General features: G+C 39.4%; 1 protein-coding gene across 1 annotated transcript in view; it reads right to left on the reverse strand.

The window, feature by feature from the left end:
- HMCN1 (hemicentin 1) overlaps positions 1-22,754 on the reverse strand; it is a 275,643-nt gene that overhangs the window by 28,134 nt on the left and 224,755 nt on the right. The window contains 18 exon segments of the mRNA XM_042463441.1: positions 327-497; positions 1,354-1,524; positions 3,163-3,333; positions 4,358-4,528; positions 5,106-5,276; positions 5,720-5,890; positions 7,233-7,502; positions 8,511-8,592; positions 10,353-10,543; positions 10,973-11,107; positions 12,383-12,596; positions 13,214-13,404; positions 15,599-15,868; positions 16,603-16,737; positions 17,403-17,540; positions 19,554-19,661; positions 20,461-20,625; positions 21,781-21,902. Of these exon segments, the coding sequence (XP_042319375.1) occupies positions 327-497; positions 1,354-1,524; positions 3,163-3,333; positions 4,358-4,528; positions 5,106-5,276; positions 5,720-5,890; positions 7,233-7,502; positions 8,511-8,592; positions 10,353-10,543; positions 10,973-11,107; positions 12,383-12,596; positions 13,214-13,404; positions 15,599-15,868; positions 16,603-16,737; positions 17,403-17,540; positions 19,554-19,661; positions 20,461-20,625; positions 21,781-21,902 (3,047 nt within the window).

Below are 22,754 nucleotides of genomic sequence, written 5' to 3' on the forward strand. Positions count from 1 at the left end.
AAACCTTTAAATCTGGATAACACAGCATTTTAAAGCCCAGCCCTCATCAGCCTGTAAAAGCTGAATGGCACAAGAATGTTTTTACCAGCTGCTAAAAGGGGAGCAGGGACGGGGCCATCCTGGCCTTTCTAGGGAGCCTGGGAGCAACAACTGAGAAGGCCCTCTCCCATGTTCCCACCAAACAAGCCTGGGATGGTGGTGGGATAAAGAGAAGAGCCTCTCCTGATTATCTCAGTGATCTAATGGGCTCATAAAGAGAGGTGTAGTCCTTCAAATAACCTGTACTCAAGTTGTATTATTACAAAGTCTTGCATCTGCTAACCTACCTGGACAAGCTTGAATGTTACACCTGGATATCTGAGACTTGTCTCCAGGGCAAGGGCGTCCACTATTGGATGGGGATGGATTGCTGCATAGCCGCGATCGGGTCTGCTCTCCTCCTCCACAGGAAGCAGAACACATGCTCCAAGGCTGCCAAGAGCCCCAGTTTCCATCCACTGTAAACCAGTAAATAAAGATGAGGCCAGAATTAGCAGAGTTTCACTGATACTTCCCATTCTGTCCTTTAATAGCACTGTGAATGTTATGAGCTAGATATGAGCTAAAACTGGAATCTTATCATAATAGTGAGTGGGCAAAAGGAATGTGCAAGGGGAACAAGTTGAAAGTGGAGTGATGCATATATCCAAAAGGACTCTAGCCACTGATGTCTAAAAACCTTAGACCAACCCAAAATCCACAGATGGAGACTCTGAGCAAGAGTAAAGTACAAAGCACCATGAGAGTTATTTGGGAGACCTACACTGACATGTGATGGCAGCAGATTTGTCTTTTCAATTATGGATGTGTCCAAGAGACTCCTAAACAAAGATGTGAGGATGTTATTTGAGTGGTGCTAAAGGGCAGAACCACCCCAATCCACCCAACCAGGTTGTAATACTAGAAAACAATGCTGGGCAGGGGAGCGGGCAGCAGAAGAGACAGCAGCAGAAAGAGGGTTCAGTCTTCCCTCCCTCCTTCTAACTCGTATCGTTTTGTGCTTTCATTTGAACCAATTTCCACTTTAGTTGTATTTGAAGATATCTGCATTTGAAAACATAAGTCTATTGCAACCATTTGTAGTTTAGACCCAAAGGAGCAGACAACTGCAAGCTCTTAAGTGGAGCAGGTTTGAAGTCTTCAAATCCACTGAATTCATGCTTCAACAAAAAAGCAAGTAGACTCTTTGAAGCAGACTTTGGATAGTAATAATAATGTATGAATACTGGGTTCTTTGTCTTTCACTACTTCACTACTGGTTGGTCACCTTGCAGATATATATGCACTAACCATGCACGTATTAAGGTAACTCACCAGGACATAGCTCCACATGGCACCTCTGTATCTGTGTATCAGCCCCTGCACAGGCTCTCCCTCCATTGAGTGGGCGAGGGTTATCACAAGTCCGATATCTCCTCATTTGGCCACTGTTACATGTCCGGCTGCAAGTTCCCCAGTTGCTCCAGGGACCCCAATTACCATGTGCTGTGGAGACAGCACATCAATCAAGTTGATAGTACATATATTTTAATGTATGGTAGACCCTGTGAAGTCCAGTAGTTTGTCCAAACTGGGAGAAGAGCTTAGCTGTCATCCTAGTAATTACATATGCAAGCAAATCAAACTTATGCCTGTGTCTGTCTTTCTTTTCTCCCCCTCCCACCTTTTCCTTTGGTCATTTGGTGGTTGATATTCTTTTCCTCCCTCCACAATGACAAAGACTCCCTACCCTGCACTTACTGTTTAACTGCTGCAGCACTCCACCTATAATTCAGTGGCTGGTGGAGAGTGAGAGGGGTTCAAAGAAGCATCTGGCTATGTCTCTGTAGCCAAATGAAATATTGTTACATCGTACACTGAGACCTCCAGAAGATCCTGGTGAATCTCAGTGGATGATATCATCAGTCTAAATCTGGCTATGTAGACATAGCCATATACTTCTCCAATTCCTCACCCACTTTACACCAGTCACTGATTCAATGACCATGGGTGAAGCTTCACTGGCTAAATGGTGAATCTCGGGCAACCGAGGGCGGGGGGGAGGGTGAGAGGAGAGGTGTTGTGTAATTCTGCCTGCAATATTTTTACATTAAACTTTGTGTCACAAGATCTCAGCGTTGGCGTGTTAATGAAAGCAACATGCCCACAAGAATGGTGTATAAGAGCTCTTATTCAAAAGCTTCTTTCACCAATGCTGGGGAGAATATGGATTCATTAATGCTTCATGTAGACAAAAGTCCCACTTCTGTACCCCGAGAGAAATTTTGTATGTTATCTATATGGCTGATGCTATCAAAGACTTAAACTACTTATTAAATATGTAAACCAGAATCCTGTTGGTTAGTCCCAATTAAAATAATCCCACTGACTCAGCTGTTTTTTTTTTTAAAAAAAGGTATGTCAACACATAATGTAAAGTCAGTTGATTTAAGGACTATATTCTGGTTAAGACTAAGGACCCTATCACATGGGGTTACTACCCCAGTTTACCTTTCCTGAATTCAGTTCTAATTCAAGAGGCAACCTAATTCTGGAGGCAGCTTCTGACTTCTAAAAATGGCTGCTGAAGAAGTTTACAGGACCTGGACTGCAACTGGGACGGATCTGTGCAATGATTCAGCAGCGATTTCTTTGTGATAACATCCAGCTGCCTCCTGAATTAGGACTGAATTCAGAAAAAGTAAGCCGAGTTTTAACCCCATGCTATAGGGTCCTTGGAATGAGGTTTAGGCTGTAGAACTCAGATTTATGTCTATTTTTTTCTTATTGAAGTTTCAATCCATTTTAGACATGATGAATGCAGGTGAGAAGGTTTAAGCAGATCCGTGATGGTGGCAACTGTAATCCAACAATTTCTAGAGGGCCAGGTTCCCCATACCTGAATTGACAATGGAAACCTATGTCAATATCTTTCTCCTATTGGAACCAAATTCTGATTTCAAGCAATGGAAAAGTTTGGAAAAGACCAAATTTAAATCCATGTTCCCACTCCCAGGTGTAGCATTATAATAATTAAGGCTCACAACTTGATCTGGCCTCTGTGGTTTCACATAAACTGGAAGAGCAATACTCTCTCTGATACAACCCTGTTTTTCTCCTAGTTTGAATCCCCAAGGTACTTACTGGGGCATGGGTCACTATTGCAAAAGTCAACCTGCATGTCGTTCCCTTCACATTTGTGTCCACCATGTTGTGGGGGAGGATCTGAGCAATTCCTTGTTCTTTGTCGGGTGCCACCTCCACAGGACATGGTACAGGCACTCCAGCTGGACCAAGAAGTCCACTTTCCATTCACTGGTTAAAAACAAGATTTGGGAATTCTTTAAAAAACACATTTTGAAATACAACTCCATTTCTTTCATTGCAACACAAGGTCTGTACATATTGCAGATAGATACACAAGTATCCAAAACCTATTCAACAAGGAGCCCCGTCTTTGCAGCAATCACATCAGTTAAAAAAAAGGAAACATAGTAGGGTCAAAGCAGTCAATAGTGCACATCTTCACAACGTTCTTGGGTTGATCTTGTAATTTGGTTTTAATCTTAATCCTTTTATGTACATTTTTAAATAAAAGATTTTTTTTAAAAAAAAAACAACAACAAGATGGATAGAGTCAATCATGGGGTTATGGGCAAGGGCTTTCAGGACCTGGGCAGGAAAGTGGAGGATAGGGATTCTTGGAGATGTCTCATCCATGGGGTTGGCATGAGTAGAGGTTACCTCAAGGGTAGCTAACAACAACAATTTTCAAGCAGTGAATGGTTGAATCCATGAATACAGTCTCCATGGATTCAGAGGGCCAACTGTTTTGTTTTTTTTTAAAACACTAGGGGTAGGGGGATATCTTGGACCTGAAAAATAAGATGGCTGAAAGACTGGAGTGGATCGTCCTCTCTCCTGAACCTTCTTCATAAGGGAAATATTATTTTGAGAGAAAGAATTTGGCTGATCAGGCAAAACCTGTCACTTAGATATACAGTGCACATGCGCCATGCGCAGGGACACTATATGCAACTTCCAGTTTATGTGGAAGCCATGCTGCATTTAAAGCAATGGCCCGTGCACCCGTGGCATTCCAAGCCCCAATCATACACAAATTTCCCCATATGAGGGGGATCCAGAATGGATCCCCCACGTAAGGGGAAAGCCTGTTGTATTAAGAAAGATTCTTAATTTTCGGAACCATAAACTCAAGCCATTTCTTTCCTTTTTTTTTTTTTTTGTATTTTTTTTTTTTTTGAAAACACAATTTGATTTTTATTCTGAAGACACAACCCATCAACCCCACCCACTCATAAATAAGTGGCTAATTTACCTGGGCAGTCTTTCTTACTGCAAACCTGCATCTGCATGTCAGGCCCATCACAGTGGGAACCATCAAATGATGGAGGAGGGTTATTGCACAGCCTTAATCTTGTGTGAGTACCTTTGCCACATGTCTTGCTGCAAGGGCCCCATGGAAGCCAAGAACCCCAGGCACCATTAACTACAATAGACACAGAATTAAAATCCAAGTTGAATCTCTTTTTAGAAAGGAAAATGAAAATAAAACATAACATTGGGTTGGACTCAAAGGTTGCCCAAGTGAAAGCCACTTGCCCAATTCACTTTTCCCAACCACTCTTGCCTCCTTCCAAAGACTGGACAAGCAACTCCCAGCTAGCAAGGCCAGTGTCCTTTCTATACTGACTGGGATATTCTGAGAGTGACAATCCAAAAAAGTAACTTTTCCAAGCCCTGCCCTCTGCAGCCCTTTGCATATGCAACCAAGCCTCTGGAAAGCTTGGGATCTTTCTAGACACCCACTGTCTGTGCACAGGTAAAGGAAAGGCCTCCTAAAATGCTTCTCAGGGCCATGGAGGCAGAGGTGAAAAGAAAGATCAAGAAGGAAATAATGGGGGGGAGCACCTTTTCATATACTTTTTGCATGTTGCAATGTTTTAAAAACTTGCACTATAACAATTAGTTATGTTTTACAGCTGGATTCGAACACTCTAGAGAAGACAAGGTAATGCTGAAGACGTTTGTCTTGTGTGTGCCACCCAACTCCTGTTCACTCTCACCTGGGCAGGGCCTGATGTTGCACATGATTGACTCTACAGCATAGCCATCACAGAGCTTTCCACCATGCTGAGCTGAAGGGTTGCTGCAAGTTCTGGTTCTTGTCTTGTTCCCTTGCCCACAGGTTTTAGAGCATTCTTCCCAAGGTGCCCATTCAGACCAGCTGCCATCCACTGAACAGAATACATATTATCAATGACTTGTTAACATATACTGCAAAATCTATTTTGTATCAGGATTATTAGGATAAGCAAACTATTGTCAAATGCACAATGGAATCATCTCAGACTGGAGCAGTGATAAATGACAAGCTTCAAGGTTTATTTTGAGTCTGACCAAAACATCCTCTAATTAAAACGAAAAGGAATGTAAAATTATCAGGGTTGCTAGGCTACTGTAAAATATATCCCACTGACACAAACAAAATATAATTCTAACAATTAACATTTTCAGGGTATCTACATTTCAGCAGAGTGTAATGTGTAAGTCCCTTATGGACAAGAGAAACATGATCATGGGATTACAGTTTTGATTAAATGGAGCTGAAATGAAATGAAGTGGCATTCCCATTCCTGACAAACTACTACAGCATGTTTGGAAACTGCTGAAAATTTACCTGGGCATGGTTTGTTCGGACAGCTACGTATATCATTATCAGGCTCCATACATCGCCGTCCACCATTTGCAGGGAGTGGACTGTTGCACAGACGGATCCTCTTTTGAACACCTTGACCACATGTTATGCTACATGCTTGCCATTCAAGCCATTCAGAATATCCACCATGCACTGAAGTAGAACATTAATATTAATTTCAGTCAGTATCCTTCTCAGTCAGAGATATGAGTATATTCTCTCTCTCTTTCCCTCTCTTTCTATTGAAAAATTTGAAGAAGTGGATAAGTAAAACTAGTATAGAAAAGAACAGAACAGAATAGAAGAGAATGTTTCCTCCATCACTGGTCCTTAGTAGGTGGGCATTGGTTCATAACTGAATAGTAATTTGAAACAAGAGTCATGACAGTGAACTATTTTTCCTTCCTTCCTTCCTTCCTTCCTTCTTTTTAATGGAGAAAAACAAACAGAAAGATAAATATCTAAGGTTAAAAAAAACCCAAGAGCCCCACTGGTTGGTTGGCATTAATGATTTGAATATGCCAGGTGTAATTCTATTTGCATATATAAGAAGGCTTAGTCTGAACTGGTTGCTGCATAGCATTGTACCTGGAAATACTCATATATGTATTTTTAAAGCAGTGTGAGAGAATGCTGGGATGTGATACATGTGTAGCAGCCTCTGGCATGTTAGAACAATGTAGGAAAGGGAAGTTGGCAAGTTATGGAACTTTGGGTAAAACTCTATGGGCTGGGCACAGGCCACAGCTGGAATGGGTACCTACTTTCTCCCACCCATGCACGGTGTGCGGCAGTAACTCTGGACCCAAGCTAGGACCTTCCTGTGGGTTGTCCCAGCTGTGGTGGGCATCACACAGCCCTCCTCCTTGGTGGGGATGGCCTGGGCTGACATCCTGCCTCAGCCAGCACCTAGCACTTAAAATGGGAATGGAACAGGGGGATCTGATGTATAGCAATAAGTAATACTGGGTCAAATGTATGAAAAGTGGGAAATCAATGTTGCAAAGCTACTTTGGGGCAAAGTTTTCCAAGTCAGTATCTTGGGGAGAGCTTTTCAGAAGTAGGCTCTCATGCTTTCTATAGTTTGGTAACTCTGCAGTGTTCCTGCTTTGGAAACAACTGAACTCTCCAGCATAGAAGCATGTTGTAAAATATTCTGCACTGCTTTTCCCTGCCCTCCTACAGAAGCCAAATGGGAAAAGATAATACAAGAGCATTAAAGCTTACAGCAAGGTGGTAAGCAACCTCATTGGTAAATGGGAATCTTTTGCCCATAATGCTGTGATTACTTTTCCTTTCTAGAAGAACAGTAACCTGACATGGTACCAGGCCTTTCATGGTACTGAATATACGTCAAGGCAAAGTTCACAAAGTACTGTTGTACAAAATGAGAGACGGAAAGTGTCACCTCTTTATTACTTCTTTCTTGAGAACCTATACACTTTAGTACAGCAAAGAGTTCATAACCCAGCAAAATGAAAAAGTTGGTACACACCTTGGACAATGAATGGCACTTTGACCAGAACAGAGCCCATGAGGTTCGTAGCTACACATTCATACTCGGAAGTATCCTCTTTACGTGCAACTGCAATATGTAAGGAGCCATTCGTCAAAACAGTTATTCGGTCCTGGCCTTGAAGAGGCCTGCCTTGACGAGACCATTCAATAGTTGGAGGAGGTTCTCCTTCTGCTTGGCAGTTCAACACTGCTGTAGTTCCGGCATCAACAATAGTCTCTACTGGTTCAATAGCAATAACAGGTGCACCTAGCATAAACAGAATATTTCAGTTTTGCTGAGTTTTTCAATAAATCACTAAAAGCAAGAATCATTTCATTTTACCCAATAAACCCTCCTCAATGTGTTGAGTAGGACATTGGAGATTTTATTTGAATCAGAATTAGAAATATAGAGAGAGTTAATGAAGTTTGATGTGGTACTTTCATTTTTTTAAAATATTTGTTGTTCAGTGTATTTTCTTTTTTGTTTTTGCTTTTTAAAAAACATTTCTACATGGAATTTATCCTGAAGTATGCACGTCTAAGAATAGTTCATTCAAAGCTGTCCTTTTAAAAATGCACTATGGTATTTTTTTTTTAGCTGAGAACGTCACAGGAAAATTTAGAGCTGTGAAATCTAGAAATATTATATTTCTTTAATTCATTATTTTAGGATTCTAAATACATTTGCAACTAGGGGAGATAACACAATTATCAAAAATAATAGCTAGGTTTGGATACATGTCTTTAGTCCAGATCAGTTCATGATAAAATTCATAAAAAATGAATTTGGAAGTATGTCCCTCAACTCTCCCCGAGGAATGCCTTCCTCAAGGTTTGATTTTTCCTTTGGGGTGGAATAATAAGGGGTGGAGGAAATCCAGAATGAGATGGGAAGCTTAGTGATTAACACTAAATGAAAAGTTACTTACCACAAACAAATGGGAAGTACTGGGTGCAACTAATTTTAAGTCCCATAGATTTTAGTAGGTTTCCTCTAAATAGAACTAATATTGTATTTAGCTTTAGTTATTTAACTCACTAGATGATAATTGCAATTCAGTGCTTCTTAGTCAAACACTTTGTTGCTGAGAGACTAAAAACATGCCTTAACAGAAATATTTTATATAAATGACCTTAGTTTGTCTTAAAAGCTGCTTGCACTAACATATACAACAGATATATCTAGCTAAAAAAATTTAGATCCTCTAATTCAAGTAGGAATATCCTTTTCTTATTCTTTCATTCTTTTCTCTTCTTTTCTTTTTTGACTTACTGTGTAATGTTAAGGTAACATGATGTTCAACTGCACCAGCATCATTTGTAGCTACACACGTATATTCTGCAGCATCCTCATTCTGTAGAAAAACAAACATATTCTCAGATGAACAATCAATCCAGAATTACTTGTTGATTTGCAATGTAATATAATGCTTTCCAAACAGTATGGTGTGTATGTCTGTATGTTTGTGTAGGAAATGGAAAGGATTCAGTACCATTTAATAAAGGTTGCAAAATTGTTTATGGTGATATAGTTATAGGTGACATGGTAGCAATAGCAATAGCAGATTCATTTATATACTGCTTCATACCACACCAAGCAGTCTCTAAGTGGTTTAAAACTGTATCCTAATTGCCCCCTCTTCATATACTATGTTCTGCATATAAGTTGAACAGGATGCAGCCTTGTCTGACTCCTTTGCCAATGGACAACCACTTTGTTGCTCCGTGTTAAATTCTGACAGTAGCCCCTTATTCAGAGTACTGATTCCTCATCGGGACTACCAGATGTGTTGACATTCCAATGTCTTTAAAAGTGTTCCATAACCTTTCCTGATCTATGCAGTCAAAGGCTTTGCTATCATCTCTAAAGCCTATACTGATTTTCTTTTTGAATTCCTTGCTGCACTCCATTGTTCAAAACATGTTTGCAATGTGGTCCCTAGTGCCTCTTCCTTTTCTGAAACCCACTTGGAGCTCTGGGATTTCTTTCTCCATGTATGGTTGGAGTCTGTGTTGTAGAATTTTGAGCATAATTTTGCTTGTATGAAAGATTAAGTTCCTACAGTTGCTGCAGTATTTTGTGTCTCCTTTTTTGTGGAGGGGGATGCATATTGATCATTTCCAATCTGTTGGCCATCATTTTGTTTTCCATATCTGTTGACATATGTTGGTTAGCACTAGTGTTGATTCTGTCAATATGGATTTCAGTAGTTTGACTGGAATATCATTTGTTTATGGTGATTTGTTTTTTGCCATTTCTCTTATTGCACCTTCCACCTTGCTTTTTAGAATTTGGGGTACATTTTTGTATGGCTCCTCATTCCATGTGATCTGTATTTTGTCATCTCTTTTATATAACTCTTCTCTATATTGCATCCAGTTTCTTTTTATTTAATTTATTTAACACCGTATTTGCCATATGGGTGTTAAGAGAATATCTCAGAGGGAAAAAGGTAGCAACCCTTATTTAGAATGACAGTGGATGAATATATAGGTAATCAACTCAGACATGTTCACAAAACATGTGAATTTCAGTAAATTCTCATAAAAAAACAAATTGAAATGAATTTCTACTAATCCCTGATTATACCACAGTACAGTGGTACCTCGGGTTACGAAATTAATTCGTTCCGCGGCTAATTTCGTAACCCGAAAAACCTTCGTAACCTGAATTGCCATAGGCGCTAATGGAAAAAAAGCCGCGGCTCTGCCACGGCTCCATTGAAAATAGCGCCGAGGTTTTTTCGTAACCCGAAAAAACCTTCGTAAGCCGAAACAATAAATCCCTATGGGAATTTTTCGTATCCCGAAAAATTCGTAAGCTGGGTAATTCGTATCCCGGGGTACCACTGTAGTTCCTTTTCAGGAGACAGTAGAACAATATAGCATATAAGGTCAGAAAATATACTTAAATGTATGTGACACCCATAAAGGGATGTAACTCAAGTTTATATTATAGTTAATTACAGCTCCTTGGATTGTTAGGAAGACAAAAGAGATAGTCCTAAAAAAAATTCCCTGAACATCTTAGAGAGAAATGTGGAAGAAACATGCTTGATAAATCCTGTATAATTAAAATGGATCACTGCAATCCAGATATTAAGTATTCACTCACTACTGTGCCAAAGATGGCAAGAGATCCATTGTTGAGTTGTCTGATGCGATTGCTGATTGGAATGCCAATTCCTTTTTTGCTCCATTGAATAGTTGGTGGTGGGTTTCCTCCAAATTCACAGTTGAGAACAGCATTGCCACCAAGGGGCTCAATGCGGCTGGGGTGATAATCTCCCATGAAGACTGGGGGCTCTGGGGGGAAAAAACAGGTTGGGTGACATATAAAATCAGAATTCAAATGAAAATGAAAGCCTTTTGAGCTAGGAAACCTAACATGAATGCCAAGCAGTAATTTCAAATGTTGAAAACAGAATTTTTTTGCAAAAATGGGATGAAAACAAACCCATTGTTATGGATTAATAAATCATTTTAAATTTGATCCTTTTGAATGTAGAAAATTCACTGAAATTAAAATATAAATGTGAAATTTTGTTTCCAGCTCTAATTTGAACATGACATATTCATATATGAATGTCAATTAAAGCGAAGCACTTTTTATTTTCATGAGATGGACAATCCATTTCCATTACTCTCCCTTGGCATAACTGATAGTTCTGTTACTTGAAATTTGAAACCAAGGAATCAAAGAAATGAGCTCAGGACTTACTTTGTAATACATACCTTTAACATACACAGAGCCAAGAGCCTTTATGGACCCAACCAGATTTTCTGCTGTACATACGTAGGTACCCGAGTCTTCTTTAGATACTCTTTCAATGACAAGTTCACTAACTCCATTCACACCATCATATTGTGCTAATAGAGTAAGAGAAGAAAAAGAAAAACAGACCAATTAAGGAAGTTTGGTTAAAGCTTCAAATACATAGGCTTGGATATTCAGTATCCCATTTGCTAGTAGATGCAAATTTATGTTAATAATCACCAGCGGAGGGAATTGTTTCAGCTTTCTGGCCCTAGTTATTTGTACACCGTACCTCCTGTTGCATGGTATTTTGCAAGATGATTTGCAGATTGGGTCCAATCTTGCCAGACTAGACATGGATCCAGGGGATATAGCCCAATCCCAGGGTAAACAGCCTTTATCCTGGATTAATTTGACCCTGGTGTGCTGTGGAGTTTGCTGTGGAAATAGTGGCAAAGCCTGGCTGTTTATACATCCACCTGTACTTGCCACATCATCGCTGGTACTGAGAAGCCCCCCATCACCATGTCTGATGTGGAAATTGGGTGCCAGGCCATGTGGGTGTAGCTAAGTGCCCATTTCTTAATCAGACGTGGTGACAGGGGCCTCTCAGTACCAGCAGTGGTGTGGCAAAGTAAGGAGCATGTGTTGGTAGTGGGTCCTGGGTTGGCCCAGGGATAGGTGTGAAAACACCCTCCTGTCCCTGCACTGACCTGGGCACTGACTCAAGTGAGTACAAGAGCCAAAATAGCACAGACTCAGCCTATTTCCTATAGTTACAATATCATTTTTATATGCAATAAAATAACTGTACAAAGCATTGTAGATGTGGTTGTAACACAAATTTGTATAGGGTGATGTAGAAAGGTTAGAAAGTACAGTAAAGCCACACTGAAGGAAAAAGCATCCTCATCCAGGGGAAAGAAATGGAAGCTGCAAAGTTAAGTACTTAAATGTACATACTGGCCTAAATTCAATTGCTAGTTCCAATTACAGTGGGCAAAATGGTAAATTAACCCCCATTAATTGACTAAGAATCAGATGACAGCCAGCAAAGTGTAGTGATTGGAGTGTTGGACTAGGACAATGGGAGACAAGCACTTGAATCCCCACTTGGCCATGGAAACCCACTGGGTGCCTATAGGCAAGTCACACTCTCTCAGCCTCAGAGGACGGCAAGGGCAACCCACCTTTTAACAAATTCTGCCAAGAAAACCCCAAAATAGGCTTGCTTAAGGGTTGCCAAAAGTCAGAAATGACTTGAAAACTCACAATAATGACAACAACAACAACCATATTTATTAATTCCATGTCAATAATTCAATTATCCTAACCTAGATCCAGTCTCATAATATACTGTCAAACTGCCCCCTCATGGATTAATCTACCTGGGATAATATTATTATTAAAAGTCCATGTGATTTTGGGTACAGGGACTCCAGTTGCTTGACACATCAATTGAAGTCGTTCTCCTTTTTTCAAAGCCACATCTCCAGGGAGTTCAGTAAAGGTTGGGAGTACATGAACTGTTAAGTTGATTCTGTAAATGTCTTCACCAGCAACATTGCTGGCAATGCAGGTGTAGATGCCGGTATCTTCTGGCTGTAGGCAGGGACAGAAATATAAAAAAGGTAAGAAAATACATTATATAGAACACATATGACAGTCATTTATTCTAAGTGGGCATCTCAGAAGGCATCTAATTACAGTTTGTATACAGTAAATATTTTAAATTCAGGTGAAATTTTCCACAGTGATAGAGCTTTAGACTGTTGGTTGTGGAAATATACAACATGACAAATCTTTTATCACCTCTAAACCAACTTCTCAGTGTTTTAAATCAAATGAAATACATAACAGCCACATTATATCTAGATGTAAATGTCAGATCATGGATTTCTCAAAGTGCAATTTGCTATTTTGGAAATTAAACAAAGGGTTAATAGGGAGTCAGGAAATGACCTGCCAAAATCTGGTGGACTGCATATATGACCCTCAGACCTTCCAAAGTTGCCCGCCACTGTTTTATATGAGGACAGGGGCATATGTAGTACATGCTTTGGAAAATACATTTTGCAATCTGACACATTCAAATATATTCACATCTGCATTCAGATCTAAATGTGACGTTTGTGCAAGACTAAAAGAGAGGGGGGGAAAGGCCAGATCCTCTCCTTATTCACATCCATCCTCAGCATGTTGTTTTAACTAACACTTACCACAGCATTGTCCACAAAGAGATCTCCATATGTCCCAGATCTGTGTATTCTCACTGTACTTGTTAAAAGAATGCCATTTTTCTTCCAGATCATAGATGGTGTTGGAATTCCATCAGCAACACATGACAGAACTACTTGTGAATTTTCAACAACTGAGTAGTGATCCTTGGTGCTGCGTATCTTAGGTGGGACTATATTTAAAAAAGATACAATTAATTATATATGCTCTTGGGCTTCTGCAAAGTTGGATGACAAACTCTGTCTGTGTACACATCAGTAATAGTGTACATGCAAATGGAAGGACATTAAACACCATATTTATACAAGTGGTAACTGAAAGAACTGTTTACCTTGGAAATACAGAATAGAAGTGAGATGGTAGCATTTCTTCAATATATCAGAGAAGCTGTCATAACTGTGAGAGGAGACTTGATGTAAATTAGTCACTAGTTTATGAACTAGAACAAAGATTGCCAGTCTTCAATAATTGTTTTTAGTTAATCAATGTGTAATTTTCAGACCTCAGATCTTATGCATTTTTTTTTCTTGGCTCCCATTGACAATCTCTGCTGGCCAAATCATAATGCTGGCAGCACAGAATCATAGAATCAGAGTTGGAAGAGCCCACAAGGGCCATCCAGTTCAACTCCTGCCATGCAGGAACTCTCAGTCAAAGCATCCCTGACAGATGGCCATCCAGCCTCTGTTTGAAGACCTCCAAGGAGGAAGACTACACCACTCTCTGAGGGAGTGTGTTCCACTGTCAAACAGCTCTTATTGTCAGGAGGTTCCTCCTAATGTTGATGTGGAATTTCTTTTCCTATAACTTGCATCCATTTTTCTGGGTCCTAGTCTCTGGAGCAGCAGAGAACAAGCTTGCTCCCTCCTCAATATGACATCCCTTCAAGTATTTAAACAGGGCTATCATATCACCTCTTAACCTTCTCTTCTCCAGACCAGGGACGTAGCCAGGATTTTGGGAAGGGGGGTGTCCGGACTAAGTGCCACCATTATGTGGTGCCCTGGTGGCACAGTGGTTAAATGCCTGTACTGCAGCCATTCACTCAAAACCACAAGGTTGCGAGTTCAAGACCAGCAAAAGGGCCCAAGCTCGACTCAGGCTTGCATCCTTCCGAGGAGGTTGCTAAAATGAGTACCCAGACTGTTGGGGGCAAATTAGCTTACTTGCTAATTAGCTTACTTGCTGTTCACCACTATGATCTTTGGAATAGCGGTATATAAATAAAACAAATTATTATTATTAATTATTATTATTTTAATGGGGCTTGGGTGCAGCAGCACAGCAGCACACACCATTCATTTTATTTAATGAAAGGGGGGGTGCAGACCCCAAGAACCCCCCCCCCCTTGGCTACGTCCCTGTCCAGACTAAACATCCCCAGTTCCCTAAGTCGTTCCTCATAGAGCATGGTTTCCATACCCTTCACTATTTTGGTCGCCCTCCTTTGGACATGCTCCAGTTTCGCAATGTCCTTTTTAAACTGTGGTGCCCAGAACTGGACACAGTATTCCAGGTGGGGCCTGACCAAAGCAGAATAGAGTGGCACTATTACTTCACTTGATCTAAACACTATACTTCTATTGATGCAGCCTAAAATCACATTGGCCTTTTTAGATGCAGCATTGCACTGTTGACTCATGTTCAACTTGTGGTTTACTTGAACTCCTAGATCCCTTTCGCATGTAGTTTCATTCAGCCAGGTGTCCCCCTTCCTATATATACGCATTTCGTTTTTCCACCCTAAGTGGAGTACCTTACATTTCTCTGTATTGAATTTTATTTTTTGAGCTTTGGCCCAGCTTTCTAGTCTATTCAGGTCATTCTGAATTTTGATCCTGTCCTCTGGTTGCAAAATTCCCCTGCTATGCCATTGATAAGGTAATGAAGCCCTATCAGCATGTAGATCTTATTGCTGAGATTAGCCTAGAGGAGAAAATGATTCTGAGAACTGAAAGTATTTCTATATGCATGTAGAAATACACATAGATCATGATCCTGCTGATGCCACACAGTGGTATAACACTCTTTGTTTATTTATTGATATTATTTCTCTGTTCCTAAGCAGTGCAAGCATAGGATGCGCAAGTCATGTCTGGCCTTCATAATACTGGCTGCTCAGCAGAATGTGGACACAGGGTCATTCAGTTAAAATGGGTCTCTGATTTCTAATAATGCAAGAAATGTGTGAAAGTCTCTTTAATGCTAATAGACTCTAGCCGTCTATTTATAATGGTTAAGATTGTAAAATAATTTGTTTAAAAAGACAATTGAAATGTTTTAAAAAAAAACAATTTGGCCACCATTCTAGCTTACTGCCATGTTTAACAGGCCAACTTCTATTTCCCAATTCTAGTTTAACTTACCAAGCACAGTGAGTTCCATACTGGAGCTGCTTGATCCAGCCACATTGGTAGCAGTGCATGTATAACGTCCAGTGTCACTAGGCTGAGCAAATGCAATCTGCAAAGACCCAGTGCTGAGAATTCGCTGCCTTATAGACTCTGTGACCTGCTGTCCATCTTTATGCCATGCAATTTGAGGTACAGGGTAACCTCCTGATTCACACAACAGAGTAACCGGCTTATCCATAACAACCACATATTCTTCAGGATGAGATCTAACAACTGGAGGAACTGAAAGGTAATGAAGACATTGTTTCAATCAACAAGGCTCTAAAATAATGGGGTAACACTCCCTATATTCCACAGCCTTTATCTTCATAAAAATCCCTCCTGCTTGAGAATTTTGTGGGCTGGTATTTCACTCTTTGAATTCCATAGCCTTTTCTTATGCACAGGGGAGAAAAGCAAGCACTGACAGATAGGCATGGGAGATGTGGTCTTTTCTGTGGTGGCCCCACCCTTGTGGAAAGCCCAGGACATGGACATGACTCTGACTGTATTTAAATAGGTCTTAAAGACCTGGTTGCTCCATGGTGCTTTTAAATCAATTTTGTAATATTTATTGTTGCAGCTGATTTTCCTGCTTCATGTTATTTTAATTAATTGCATTTTATAATTCATCTTCTTATTGTGTGAACATCTGTAAGGAGATTTTGCCTCAAAAAAAGCAAACATTTCAAAAATTAGTATTTCTTTTCCTTAGAAAAGACTACTCTGAAATTCTTTATTCTTCCAAGAGAGAATACATAGTAACTGACAACAGTTTAGCACCATACTGAATGTTTTCTAATGTAACATCAGATAAATAATAGGGCCTAAATCTGACTTCAATTAGAATGGAGCCTTTGAATCCATGGAACTTACACATAGGTAGAGTTATCAAGTTCCCAATGGTTCAATGGGTCTTCTTGAGTACGGCCTAACAACTGGGTTTGCTAGATTTCCAGTTCACAGGTAAAGCTTACCTTGAATTTTTAATTTGATCTTTCCAACCGCAGTGCCTGCTGGGTTCTGAGCAACACATATGTAGGTCCCAGCATCTTCAACAGCAGCTTTTGCAATCTGCAGACTGCCATTAGGAAGAACTGTGTATCTGTTCCCTAGAATACATGAACATGATATATTTAATGAGGCACAACTGCAGAGAAGCAAAGTCTGACTAAAATCTGAGATGAGTCACATGAGGAAAGGTTGAAGGAACTGCACTATGTTCAAGGTGGGGGAAGAAGGATTATGTTCACATTTTTCAGATATTTAAAAAGATAGGGGAGCATCTATACACCTTATGGACTGAGAATATGAAAGAGAAAGTAATGTGTTTAAACGCTGGAAACAGCAATTTAGGATAAACATGAAGACTCATACCCTAATTGTAAGGGAGTTTAGCGGTGAAATAAAATTTCTAGAACTGTGAACACTCCTTTCTTCAAGTATTCAAGAAAACACTGTAATCATTTCTTTAGATCTGTTTCACTTATTCACACTTCATCCGATTTCTCGATATTTGGTGGCAGGCAACTGAATGTGTGGACTTGCTCCATCAAGTAATCATCTTTACACTGAGTTGACATCAAGAGAGCTATGCATAGCCCATGTTTACCTGAATGTCATTATTTGATGAAGATTCATGTGTGTGAATTAGTTCTTTGAGATGTTCAGGGTATAAAATAATCTTTCTTACAACACATAATTATAATACTAGATTTATTCCAACTGCATGTAGTTACACGATCTGGGATGTAAATTATATAACAAACCAAGATACCTGTGGTGATAACACTGACCCCTTCCTTCTGCCATGTTATTACAGGACGAGGTGTGCCTACTGCTTCACATGGTAGGAGAACTGGGTTGTTGAGAATAACATCAAGTGTGCCAGGCTGGAGTTGGATAGCTGGTGCTTCTAAGAGACAAATAAGCACAGAAGGAAAGCTGATCCACCTAGCTAGTTAAATACATTAAAACCAACTTCCAGAGGGGTGGGAACCTTCTCAAGATGCTTCATAACTACAGTTGAGCATCCCTTATCTGAAATGCTTAGGACTAGAAGTGTTTTGATTTTGGATTTCTTTGGATTATGGAATACCTGTATTTGCATGTATGCACTTAATAAGATATCATGGAGATGGGAACCAAGTCTAAACACAAAATTCATACATACACTTTATACACATAGCCTGAAGGTAATTGTATATATTTTTTTAATAATTCTGTGCATGAAACAACGTTTGTGTACATTAAACCATCAGAAAATAAAGGTGCCACTATCTCAGTCACCCATGAAAAAAGTTTTGGTTTTTGGCGTATTTCAGATTTCGGGATTCCGGATAAGGGAGGCTCAACCTGTAAAATAATAAAACAAGTTAAAATATAAAATATGTTAAACTAAAACAGCAACATAACAGATTGTATTTTGGACAACAACCAACTACTGACTATTTTTGCAATCTGAATTATAATCAGAATGGCAGCAACAGTTTAACATGCATATTAGATATCACTATTCAGTCAAAAACAGATTGGAACTATTCAAAACAGCCAAAGAAGGCATTAGATATTAATCCTTTGGGGGACAGTTCCACAGAGATGGGACCACAACTGAAAAGGTCCTGATGTCAAGAGCAGTAGCTGGGATTTTGCTATTAGTCTTAAGAGCCAGGCAAAGGAAGTCCTAATTCTTCTATTTGTTCATTTGATAACCATCATACTGCATCCTTACAATAACACACAATGTGCCTATGTAGATAAAATTATTTGCATTTTTAGAATGTTGCAGTGAACACACACGAAAAACCAGACTATAATCAGATGTATTATACTGGACCAACCATTACCCAAATAGAGAAATATTTTATTTTTGTTTTCCAGAGTATGGCCCAGGTCTTACTTTTTAAAAGAAAAAAGTGTTAAAGTATTTAAAAGTAATCATCCTGTAAAAAGCATTCTAACATTGTGTCTACTCTGATCTCCAGATGGTTTCAGAACAGACACAAAAGACCAAAAGTGTCCTATAAATGCATTAAATGTGTACTTACCTACAGGGACTAAATGTAATCTCTGCTCAAGGGACTGCTATTTCCTTACAACCCTAGATTAATAACACAGTCCTGTGCTTTTCTACCCAAGAACTCACTGGGTTTCCTCCCAGGCTTCAGTTGCTGGTAATTCCCATGTAAAGTGGGGTAGCGTGCCTACATAACATTTTAGTCCAAAGTTTAAATGAGATATCATACCTATTTGTGGGATAGGACTCAATACTATAGATAGCTTCTTTAAAAGTTTGAAGCAGATTCACTGAATGGAAGCCACCAAAGTCATTGGCCCTAGGATAAATATGTATGGAGTTGGGGCTTGGACCGACTTACTTAGCCTTCACTCTCTGTTTTACAGATCAGCAACAACTTCTCACAAATAGTATTACACAGAACTTGCTGTTTTAAGCTCTTATGAATTAAGGGTAAAAAGGTTCCCATACATTTTGAAATAAATATAGATTCTAGAACTAGGGCAGATCTGAACTTTTCAGAATAATCACAATTATATAATTATGAGCTACAGCCATATCAAGAATCCATATTTGAATATTCCTGTATACACAGAAATGTACTGAAGACAAAAAAAGAAAACTAGGCATCAGGTAGAGTTCAACCAAAAAAAAATTCTCCCTCTCTCACTGGCATGCTATTTTCTAAGCTCACATAGATTTGTACGCAAGAATTGTTACCACTATCCAGAATAACTCCCCATTGCTCTACCACTGGGATTTTTTGAATATGTAGCTGGCCACACACCCAAGAAGTCAGTGCCACTTGAGCATTCTGAATATGTATCTGAATATGTATTAGGCTCTTAGATTTACAGTGGTGAAAAACACCCTCCTTCAAGTGGACAAGAAACATGCATGTTCCCACCTCACCCTGAACATGAAGAGCAACATGTCTATGGGCAGAGCCAGCAGCGTTATGAGCAGTACAGGTATATTTTCCTGCATGGTCCAGCCGAGCAGCCATTATTTCAACAGCACCTAAAGGAAGAGATAGGAAAACTTTACCAATTATGCTCTGTTTGAAACAGTCAAAGGATGATCAGAGTCCACTTCCAACTTTTGGGCAGTTTGAATGCAGTCCCCCCAACCGCCACAATTATTGTTTTAAAAAGTAAAAGGAATGTGCAACATAGTAGGAACTTCTTCAGCAAGAGCAGCACCAAAATCTATAGGCCTGGAGCAAGGGTCCTTTCATACAAAGATTTCCATTTGTCTGAGCCTTTTATGACAATGTCAAGTGAAACAGAAATGTACTTTGCTTCCACTATTTCTCACAGATAACTTTCAAGACTGACACAACACAGGACTACTATAATTCAAAGTAAGAGACCTTCAGAGATGAAGGAGGGTGGTAAGAAAATATAATGGAGATATACCAAAATGAAGATAAATAAAATATATCCAAGTGTTTGGCTATCATTTTTCTACCGCTTATGAATGCACAAGAGTAAAACTATTTAATCCTGCACCTACCCATCACTGCCTCCTTTCAATATCCAGCCACACACTTTTCTCGTGACAGCATTCTAGATCTCTGGATTTGAAACCTTAACTAGAGAAAGAACACCTGGGAGAGGAAGTTCCATGGGGAATAGAGGTAGAAAAGTAGACCTGAGAAGGGATGAACCAATAGTGTATACCTATAACCAACAGTTCTGGCTCAGAGAGAAATGATGGCACTGTTTAAGGACAAAATGATTGTGAATCTCTCCCTCTCCCATTAATATGCAATTCCAAAACAATATTCAAAATCTTTATAACCCAAAAATACTGTAACCTGAAGACAGAATTCTGTAGCCATTTCCTCGAGGAAGAAGCTTTATTCCATTCTTGGTCCAGTGGATGGCTGGTGTAGGAACACCTGATGCAGTGCAGGGAATCACCACTGGAGACAGTTTGGTTACCAAAAGATCTGTAGCTTCATCTGCTAAGGATGGTGGTACTAAGGGGAAAAAAGATAAATAGGAGTACTGATAATTTACACCACTGTGATGTTACCTTAAATAAACTACAATAACTGATGAGAGGAATACAAAATTAGGGACACACAGTACAAGCCAATATAATGCAATGCAATCCAGAACCTGTTTCATTGCCATCTGTCAAATCAACATTGATAAACTGAGCTTCAAGAAGTAGGTCTATCCTATCTGAATCAGCATCTGAATCATATGTTGTACAGGCTTCCCATAAAGGTTTTTTTAAATATATATATATAGAAATTCATTATTTAAAATATATATAAGAAATGAATCAAACTCCAAGAACAAAACTTATTCAAAAAGGAAACAAGTTTGAATGGGAAAGCAAACAAGAATTCCAATCATATGTGAATTCCACTGACTTATCAAATACACTCAGTATTTATTTAAAATGTTCTTTTGGATTCCAGAAAGGATGAGAAAACAGACCTGGGACCTCTGTGAAACACATATCAATTATGCAACAGTTTGATAATGGATGTATAATCACATTGTGTTGTGAACTGAATCTGATGCCTACTACTACTGTTTAGGAAATAACTATGGTAGTTTTCATAAAGGTTAATTAATTAATTAGAATATTTATACTCCATCTTTCACGCACCATAGTGGCTCTCATCCCTACATTGCTGTCAATCTGAACATTAAAACAGAAGAATGTCTGATGAATCCCTATTTGCAGAATTATGTGAAGATGCATCATCAGGATGAAAGGCTAAATAATGACCTCTATATATACTGGAGTGAGCAACCTGTGATCCTCCAGATGTGGTTGGGGTGCAGCTCCCATCACCTTTCAATTGAAGCATGATGGGAGAGCACTCCAACAAATCTGGAGGGCCATATGTTGATCACGTCAGGTTTGTATATTTACAGTTGTTGTGAAGGTAAAGGTGGAGAAGGAGAGCCATGCACATTACACTAAGCTCACTGGAGGAAAGGTAGGATAAAGATATAATTGGTTAGTTGGTTGATTGATTGATTGATTGATTGATTGATTGGAACCAAGAGGACAGAAAGGCCCAAAGCTGAAAAGCCAACTTCTTACCAGTACCCTAATTCCAATCTTTTCTTACATTCTAAATAGATATTTTAATTGTGCCATTAGACTATACCTTGTACCATGAGGGCAATTGTTCTTTGATCCTCGCCTGCTTCATTGGACACTGTGCATTCATAGAGCCCAGTATCATCTACTGTGGGAGAAATGATTACAAGTGATCCCGAAGACAAAAGCCTGCGGAGAAAAACTTGTGGTTATACTTCATTCCAGCATTTGACGAAATATGATACAGTTAGTGAAGTTACTGCTATAAGACATAAGATTTAAATGTTTGTTTGTGTAATTTACTTCCTACCTTTCTCCCAATATGGAACTCACTTGATACTCATTTGATATTTGCTCACTTGATACTGAAACTCAGCTGGGAGGAAGAGCTGTAGGATCACACACTGGGAAGTGATTTGTACCAGCATCTCTAGTTTAATTTTCTGGCCTGAAGCCAAAGTTATCACCTCTCAGCAAACTAGATTCTTTTTGATATTTCTGCTGACCTGATTCCCATGAGTTCATTTCAGATCTCAATCCAGAATACCCACACACTGAGCTTGCTCAAAATCAGTCTCAGTTTGGCCCTGCATGCCACAGTCTGGTGCCTCCCAGTCATCTGACCTGCCTGCATCAAGTCACAGAAGAAGGGAGTGCAAGCAGGGAAACTTGGGAGATCAAGGGTGACAGCAGGCCATCATAATGTGATAGATAGCAATGGTAACTTTGCCTAGTGTGACAGTGACTCTGGGATGAAGACTCTCCAAATCCTGAATTATCTCTAAATTGGAAATGTGATTAATGGTCTCAACTTCACTTGATATCTTTAATTATTTCTGGATTGGATAATGAGGAGGTATACTAAAGCAAATATATTTTCCTCCCCAAATATCTCCAATAATTTTTTCCAAGCTTCCTTTAAAATGTCAAAGGAAGAGGCTCTGTTCCTCTTCATCTACCAAGGTAAGGGGTTCAGAAGCATGCTCTTTTGAACCACGAGAGATAGATGCATCCCTTGTGTGGACTGAGTTACAGGTAATT

This window comes from Sceloporus undulatus, chromosome 4, assembly GCF_019175285.1.
Source record: "Sceloporus undulatus isolate JIND9_A2432 ecotype Alabama chromosome 4, SceUnd_v1.1, whole genome shotgun sequence".
In the NCBI taxonomy this organism is placed as follows: Eukaryota; Metazoa; Chordata; class Lepidosauria; order Squamata; family Phrynosomatidae; genus Sceloporus; species Sceloporus undulatus.